This window comes from Cibotium barometz, chromosome 39, assembly GCF_041138505.1.
Source record: "Cibotium barometz isolate CiBa-2024 chromosome 39, ASM4113850v1, whole genome shotgun sequence".
In the NCBI taxonomy this organism is placed as follows: Eukaryota; Viridiplantae; Streptophyta; class Polypodiopsida; order Cyatheales; family Cibotiaceae; genus Cibotium; species Cibotium barometz.
The window spans coordinates 24,589,673-24,598,448 of record NC_141084.1 but is presented as its reverse complement, the minus strand read 5'-3'; the positions used below and the strand labels follow the sequence as shown (position 1 = coordinate 24,598,448).

Genomic DNA, 8,776 nt, shown 5'->3' with positions numbered 1-8,776 from the left:
TTAGTGTAAGACCTTGAGAGTGATGACTTGGTAGTAGAGTCACTAGAAATAATGATAGACATCTAACATATGGTGACACAATCATCACTGAAGTTCCTACACTTCTTGGCGTAGGTGTGACTCATAGCATCGTGTCTTACAAGACTTGGATTAAAATTGGAAAATTACCAATCATTGAAACCCAAACATCTATAGTAAAGTCATGAAAATTAAAGGTGGTTTTTCTCCCCATGAAAATGGGCACTTTTAACTTTTATAATACAATTCCAAAATATATAAAGAAGACTTACCATGCGCTTAACGTTGAATAGGAAAAAGTATAAGGTCTTAGTATACATAGTTGCTTAAAGACTGGTAGTAGAGGCCGGACCATTTTTAAGTTTGGCCACCCTAATGTGAAAACTAGTCACTTGTATATAAGTCAATTTTTATGAATAATAAGAAACACACAATCATTCCCTTGCAATAGTTTTTGCAAGCTCTCCTTCTTCCTTCTTCTTGCTCACTTGCTCTCCTTCTTCCTTCTTCTTGCTTACTTGCATGCTATTAAATCTTGCTTGCTCGATGGATGCATGCTATATAGGTTAGATTGTAGATTTTCTTCTTGGATTAGCTTTTTCTTCTTTCCCCACCTTTTGTGAGGCAGAACCATTGTGAAGATGGATCTCTTGTTGCCTCCATCAAGGCATAGAGAGCTCACCCCTTTGGCAAGGAGCATTTCATTATGACAACATAGTGAGGACGCATTGGAGGTGTTTATTTGTTATGTTTGATTTTGATTTTGAAGTGTTTTAATTAGAAAATTCTACTCATCTATTGGTAATTGGTAAGGCAAAGCCCTGGTTTTTGGCAATTTGCATGAAATTGGAGCTGCAATGGTAGGGAGAGACATCCCCAAGGGCAGCCTCAAGGCTAGCCCCAACCACCAACACCTCAAGAAGGACACCCACATATTCCCACGAAGGGAGATGTTTTAATGTGCAATTTGCTACTGAAGTCATACTAGTATAGAGTGTCCAATGCTAAGGCCTACACAGCAACAATTTTGTGCTCATTGCCAATGCCACAAGAACCTTAACACATCTCAATTGGTTCCAAGGAAACCTAGCACGGTGGACTTTGTTTGTCACCATGATAGATGCTTCCCACGTTAAGGCAAGCATTGGCCTTGCCAACCCCATCATTCACTCCTCAATAAGCACAAGCTCCAAGACCTACATATCAAATGTATAGACCATGCCAACGATGCCATACTCACTCACCTTTGGTGTTATTACCCTAACCATTAACGCACCAGTATAACAGTACTCGATGATATTACCAGCGGAAGCGTTTATAACAAGAGAGCTACGAGTCTAGAACATTGCCAATAGACTCAAAGAGTCTAGAACAAGAGAGCTATGAGTTATATGTGAAATATGATTCTCGTATGGATATCCAGAGAAACCTCTAGCCATAGAGTACGCCTCTCTATTCGAGGCCATACTGCAACAATGAAGAGGGAGAAACCTCAACAATATGGCATGCAAGCCACCGATGCAATGCTTCCATTGTAAGGGCTCGCATCATGTTAATAAGTGTCCTCATAGAACAATCACACCTAGTTTTAACTTTACAACACACATGATAATGACCCAAAGAGGAAGGGCCCTTCATCGAATTTACTCATGCATGCCAACATTACACAACACATGTGATACATCACACATGAGCCAAGCAAGAAGGGCCCATTATTGAATTTTACGAGTTGACATATTAGTAGATGAAAAAGAAGGGCCCTTTATTGAATTTTATGATAGGATACAAAAGGAATCCAAGGTTAGTTTAGGATTGCCCAATGCAAATTTTGTGCTGATTGAATTAATCAAGGCACCCTTATATTGTAACCAAATTGGTTGTTTTCTCAATGCACATCCTAGCTCTAAAATTTTCTCTTAAAAATATGCTAGCTTTTTCTTAATCTATTGGTTAATTTTCTCCCAAGCACATCCAACGGTTGACCTAACTTTAGTTCTGATTAAGAATGAACGGTAGGATGATTTATTGACAAGAATAATTCATTAGTCAACTTGATTCAAGGTAAGGCCTCCACAAACTATGCAACAATCATTTAGGTAAGGTGTGGCCAAGGAACAAAATTTAGCCACACTCCATGAATCAATATGTTTTTCAAGCAGAGCTTAGCTTAACTACAGAATCATCTCCGTGCAAATTACTACTACTTAAAATTTAGTTATTGAAGTTATAGGACCAGCCAATGATGATAGGCAGGCTACAGCATCTATCTCAATGCAAATTACAACTTCTTAAAAGACTAGTTATTTGGGTTATAGGACCAGCCAATGGTTTTATCAAGACTTGGAAAATCCATGAAAGATTTCCTTTAAATCTGATATTTTTTATTTCAGAGCAGCTGATAAGAATTACATTGCTAAGCTCCTAGATTTAATCCTGTTTTTAAAAAAATAAAAGTTCACCCCCACTTATATTACCTGCCTAATTAATGATTCTTTCCAACTAAAACCAATGTATAGTGATACAGAAGGCCTACCCAACAAGAAGCTTGCCCCTTCCTCCTCATGAATCAGAACTGGAGCACCCAAAATCTGTGCCAAAGAACCCTCCAGTCCACATGAAAGGGCACTCTCGTGCAGTGGACTCAAATGGTCATCATATGCTCTCGTCTCTTGCTCTTGTCTCTCACTCAAACATAGGTGACTCACTGTTCACACTCCCAGCTGGAGTGTTACCTCGTGAAACACGCTTGGTTCGCACCAAAGGTGGTTCCTCTGTCCATAATTTACCACCACTGAGCCTGCTCTCCTCATCGTCCTCCATTTGAAACACTGGATGCATGTATGTACCCTGTAAGTAGCTCTTAATATTGAAGTTAGGCTCCATTGCTCGCTCCCGTGTGTCCTTGGCCATGGCCTCCTGCAACATTGCAATCAAATCCATACATGTGATTTCATTCCCATCACTTGAATCAAAAACCACAAAGTTCATGGTGAAGAAATGCTGACCTCCAATGGGTACTTGCGAAAAGCCGGCTCAAACCGACTCTTACAATACAGGTGGAAGGCAATTGTGAATACAGGTAAAAGAAGTAGAACAGGTGTGCATTTTTTTGCCTCCTTTGTGGCCAATAACCCCATTAAGGAGATTTGCTGTAAGACAAGACATGCTATGATGCGGGTATGGATGTGTGGCCAAAAGGCCCCTGCACTCTCATATTCTTGATCATATACATTGATAATCTGGACCAAGACCAAATCACAACCTTTTTTAGCACTCAAGACATTCAAGCTTAATTGAAAGGTATATATACCAACATGGGCGGGTGGGCAGCCATTTGAAGTACCTGATGTCGGTACCCCATGTATGCAAACGCAAAGAAGATGATTATGAATGGGAGCAGGATGGGCGTGATCACAGCATACACAATGCCAAACAAGAAATATAGCTCTAGCTGTGGAAGCGACTCATCGAACCCAATGCTGCCAGGGTCCATGGCCTTGTCCCTGTCTTTGTCAGTTTTGACTAGAAATGTGTTCTTCAAGTGGTAAATAATTAAGGGCTTTAAGCGGAGTATCTCTGCTGCAATGCCCGCCCATCCATCAACCATGATGTATGTAATGAAGAACAAGGCCTTTGTGGCCACAGCTTCACCTATCAAGTTCGGAATGCTGCAATTGGAACACATACAATTGACTTAAAATACACTGTAAACCTTTATTTGCATTCATATCAAACATTTTCCAAAGAACACATACAAGTGCATCACATGAAAGCATCTAATAACCAACAGTTGTATGAGAGTTTCCAAATCTCCTAAATTATAAATGCCCTCAATCAGCCCTTGACTGAGGGTTCGAATTTATAATCTCAAGTAAGAAAACATGAAATAATAAAAGACTGAAATAACAATTCTTAAATAAACTGGTTATGAAATTTAGAGGCAAACAAGCCTCTTATGCATCCTTGCAAGGATGCAACTTTCAGTCCAGAGCTTATGTAAAAAAGTCTGAAATGCACTTGGCATGTATGCAAGACAAACAAATATAGACACCAATTTGCAAGTAATGTAGCTAACAAGAAAGTGCCCCATGCTAACACTGCAAAAGCATGATTGTGTACTTTGTGGGAGACTCGTGTATAATATGCTGGAGCTGTTGGGATGCGGATCCGGTGAATATGCTCCCAAAAAACACTGTGATCACCAAAAAAATGAAATACTTGGCTGCAGATCTCCTTTCCAAGGATGACAAGGAGGTGTACCCCTCGATTTTAGACATCAACATTAGAAGCCATGGAAGGAGTAGGAGAAATATCTTCAATGCCAGTCCAGGTAAGTATCCTTGAATGATTGAATTAATGAAACGCCTGGCACACACCCCCCCACCCCACAAGGAAAAAAGGAAGCTCTTAATATAAGATTATTTGGCACAAGTCGAAATATGGGATGAAGTGGGAGTACTCACAAGCCCAGTATCGGCTTCAAAAAAGGGAATGTTTTAGAGAGAGCATCCAAATTGGCCAAGGACTGGACAAAAGTGATCGGGATCATGAAGAAGAACACCAAAAAGAATAACGCAATTGTCATCACCAGTCGGCGAATCGTGAGCTCCACAAAAGGAATGGCGAGGTTTGGCCAATAAATGTCACTGGGCTCGGGTGCCCAGTCCGTCAACCAGACTGTAGGATTTTTGGTCTGCTGCGTTTGAGCAGCAACGGCAGCTCCCCACCGTCCTTTGAAAGAGACAAAAGCAACCGGGAGCAGTGCTTTGGGATCTTCCAATACACGGTTGCGCTCCAATGTGATCTGTGCACCACATGGCCATGAGTGCTATGATGAGCACTGCTCTTAATCATGTAAAGTACATGGACATTAACATCTATATGTGATGCAACCATCAGTTCTATGATGAAAAGAAAAAAGGGGGAAAAAAGAAATTAAACTAAAGCATAGGCTTTTACCTCTTTTGTCTTCCTTTCCACTTCATTTCTGTAGTATTCCACCGCATTCACTTTGTCCCCCCATAATCCGAGAAAGCCTTTCTGCAATGTAATACCCATGTGAAGAGTTTAAGTGTAATCAGTGGGTGAAGGTGAAGGCTGGCATTGAACCCAGGTTCTTACTGTGAGCTGCGAAACCCATATGCTCTAAATGGAACACAAGGTAATGAAAGGGGGAACCATCTCGAACCTTGAGAGTCGGTTGCCATTCTGGGTTCCGAGATTGTTTGATCTGGTAGTAGTCCAACCAATTCTGCAGTGACTCCTTCTTTTTTACGAGCTTTGCAAGTTTGTTTGCATTGCGTACCATCTAAACCATAAAAGTGGCGATCGTTATGATGAGAAACCCTTCTTAAAGCGCAATTCAGTACATTAATCATATGATAGTATCAAGCACTAACATGACAAGATGTGTTAAGCATGCAGTCACAAATAGGCCACTCCATTAAGACATCATAGTTGAAGGCTTGGAAAAACCTGATGTGTTAAGTAGTAGTCCGGGTGGTTCACTCTAAAGAAATGCTCTACATGGAGGCTGGCAGCTTCATCTGGGTCTGCTGGTATATTCTTAACCAACACCTGCAAAAGAAAATGATAGACTTAGCCTGTATGCAAAAAAGCCCAGCATAATGTCTAATGCTGAAAGCTTATTTAAACATGTGGGCTTGGCTTCAAAAGACTCCACATACAGTAAACTGATCCACCCGTCGATCTTGCGCATCATGGAAGTTTAGCCGCATCAACATTACTGCTTTGTATTCTGTGTATAGCACTCCAAACACCCACGCAGCAAACACATATGCCATAGTGACATGCGTCCATAATCTTCACTCAGCATTGCAACACAAACATAACATATATCAGCCAATGAGGTGATAGCTCAAGTGGTAAAGGTTTTGTGTAGGACCAAGAGGTCTTGGGTTCAAAAAACCCCACAAGGTGCTTCGTCGGCGGCATCGCCTATGGGTGGATTAAAAGCACATACGGGCGGTTAAAAACAATAACTACGGGAGGACCTTGGGCCTAAGGCCAGTTGAAAAAAAAAACACATATCAGGGCAAGATCCTCAGTTGAGAATATTAGGTAGAAGGGGTATGTGTGTTATTTGAAAGAAAGGGGCCCAAGCTGCAGGATGCCAGCATACGCCCATCCCAAGGAGCTTGATGGATGGACAAAAGAGTGCCAGACATGGGGTGGGCAGGCTGGCAATTGCCAAGATGACATAGTGCATGTTGTATCTCACAAACAGATGATCTTTACCTTTGAGATCCATTGGGCACATTGCTTATAGACATCTTGTCAATGTCAACATAAGTAATATTCCTGCTTATTAGGTTCTGGCCCGTTGCGTTGACAGGCACGAGGACTATGAAACCCATAAGCATCAATGGTACAAATATTTTGAGCCTGCAGTCATGATTGAGAATAAAATAAGTACATCAAGTATGCTAGTCTTTTTGTTACATGGATGCCCCTGCACATGCGTGCACACACACACACACACAAAAACACACAGACAGAGTCACTGACATACATACATACATACATGCATGCACACACACTATTATATTGAGGTAACCAAGGAATGTAAGAACTTAGGCACATCATGAATATGCGTAACATCGCATATGCCCCATTTATCAACCGGTTTTGAAGCTTTTTACCCAAGGATGTAAATCCGCAAGAAAATGGCTGAATCCAAGCCTGCGTGCTCAATGAGCTCCGGCTCTGGCATCCGAAGCGCCTCCCGAGTCCAATTTAGGAAGTGGAGGTACACTCTCCAATCTAGATTTACAATGTTGGATAGGGACCTTCCACCTCTCTTGGGAGCCTGCCGAACACGTTTGATGTACCACTTCGGATAATACACCCTGTCATTGATGGGTTGGAAGCGCAAAACCGCAAATGCCATCAGGAAGACTATGACGCTCAGGACATTGATGGCCGCGGCAACACCCAAATTTGCAAGATTAGTCATCTTTCTTCTTTTCTAGATTTGCTCTGTGTGCTGCATGCAGCTGGTGACCTGTTCATACACATGAAAGTACTCACATTAAAAAATAGGCAACTGTACATGCAGTTAACTAGAACAATTTATTTAATAGGATAATTAAAAGATCTATTTTATTGCCCATAAAAAAGCCAAAATTGATGAAAACTGGTTTTTGATATCTACATTTTGGTGGCCATTAAAAAGCCGAAATTCATGTTTTTGGCACTCAAGTTGAAGGCTCCAGAAGCTGAAATAGATTTTTTATAATCCATATTTAAAAACAAAGTTTAAGCAGACATTATTTTTCGCGTTTGACAATTAAATAAAAATACCCCCAGCATTCAAAGAAAACATATATTTTGTGTGAACTGAAAACCCAACTGCAAAAATGGTGTTTTTTTTTTAAGGGAAATAAGGTTGAAACCCGCTGAACGTCACAAAATAACAAAATCCCACAAATTTTTAACTAGATAAAATTAAATGAAAGCCCAAAAAATTTTGATCTCATCAAAGTTACAGCAGCAAGAGAGAAGAAATTATGGTCTAAGGAAGACTCTGAGAGAGAGAGAGAGAGAGAGAGAGAGAGCGCTTACCTCTGTGTTGTGGTTTTTTAGGTTTGATCTGATGGGTTGAAACAGCCCATGATTACAAGAATTAAGTCAAAGGCCAAGCCAAAAAGCAGAAAAGAAAACACTCTCTCTCCAGCTTAACAGAAAAAACGTGTGCGAGAGAGGGGGTAAGAGAGCGAGAGTGTGTGTGTGCGCGTGCGCGCGTGTGCGAGAGAGCGAGCGAGCGAGAGAGAGAGAGAGAAAGCCAACGAATACTTCAGATTCTGGGTTGCCGTTTTGGGTGTTGCTTTTTTGCTTTCTCAAAGGTACTTTGTGTTTGCTTTTTAGCCTCACATCAATGTGGACGTTTAAAGGCTGTTCCTATGCAATATGTTCGTATGCAATAAAATGTGTGTGTGTGTGTGTGTTATGAGAGAGAGAGAGAGAGAGAGAGAGAGAGAAGACCTTAGCATAATAAATGAACACCTAATTCCAACAAAAGTTTTCTAGTGTAAATTCCATGGGTTTGCAAGATGGGTGCTAAGCACCATACCTCTTGTTTTACTACCCTTCAAGCTTCTGCACATGTCCCCCCCTAGACACGGACACGCTACAAGCAAGACTATCTCATAAGCACCCTTACCACAGTTTGTATCTACGTTGCTCAACTTCAAGCACATCACCCCACATGCTTCTATAGCACGTGAGCATCCAGTTTGTGTCCATGATATGTGTGTTATCTTTCGAAGGGGAACAACTCAATGCTGGTGTTGGTTGAAAAGCAAAGCAGGGAAAATCTGTAGGTGCACATGTGTGCTTACATGCATGTGCACGCACACAAACATAATCTTATCGATTCTGCTTGTGTTTCACATGAGACCAAAGTAGTAGATATGCATATGATTAGAGGACATTAGGATTTCACTTGTGCTGATTAGGGTATCTATTACAAGCATTACAACTTTTGTGCCATGAGACTGAAGGGATGATGTGGGAGTTTATACAAATATCCTTATAGAGAATTACATGAATTTTTAAGAAAGGAAATCTGACTCAAATTTCTTTTAAAAAAACTTTAAATAGCATACTTCAACTTTTGTCATGTCGGTTGACAAACCTTACCTCTTATATGCAACCCTTTGATGGTTGCAATAATCAATGTTGCTTGGTTGCATTATACATGCATTAATCCCATCCCCCCCCCCCCCCTCCTCCCCCT

The 8,776-nt window shown here is 40.9% G+C and overlaps 1 protein-coding gene across 1 annotated transcript; it reads right to left on the bottom strand.

The window, feature by feature from the left end:
• Window positions 1–2,377: 2,377 nt before the first annotated feature.
• LOC147615913 (hyperosmolality-gated Ca2+ permeable channel 1.2-like) lies at window positions 2,378–7,851 on the bottom strand. The gene is made up of 12 exons (XM_086778549.1): window positions 7,603–7,851; window positions 6,681–7,042; window positions 6,277–6,423; window positions 5,706–5,841; window positions 5,494–5,595; window positions 5,207–5,326; window positions 4,978–5,058; window positions 4,482–4,822; window positions 4,138–4,383; window positions 3,362–3,686; window positions 3,024–3,257; window positions 2,378–2,934 (listed from the first exon to the last, which is right to left on the bottom strand). The coding sequence occupies exons 2-12, from the start codon at window positions 6,992–6,994 to the stop codon at window positions 2,701–2,703; spliced, it is 2,280 nt and encodes a 759-aa protein (XP_086634675.1). The 5' UTR covers window positions 6,995–7,042; window positions 7,603–7,851; the 3' UTR covers window positions 2,378–2,700.
• Window positions 7,852–8,776: the final 925 nt, after the last annotated feature.

What these genes read in the sequence shown, in the direction of transcription:
- LOC147615913 (XM_086778549.1), bottom strand. Translation starts at nt 6,994, where the DNA reads ATGACTAATCTTGCAAATTTGGGTGTTGCCGCGGCCATCAATGTCCTG. An exon ending in ACTACTACTTAACACATCAG is followed by an intron (nt 5,327 to 5,493) that starts GTTTTTCCAAGC and finishes TTTATGGTTTAG; the next exon opens with ATGGTACGCAATGCAAACAA. An exon ending in TGGAAAGGAAGACAAAAGAG is followed by an intron (nt 4,823 to 4,977) that starts GTAAAAGCCTAT and finishes TGTGGTGCACAG; the next exon opens with ATCACATTGGAGCGCAACCG.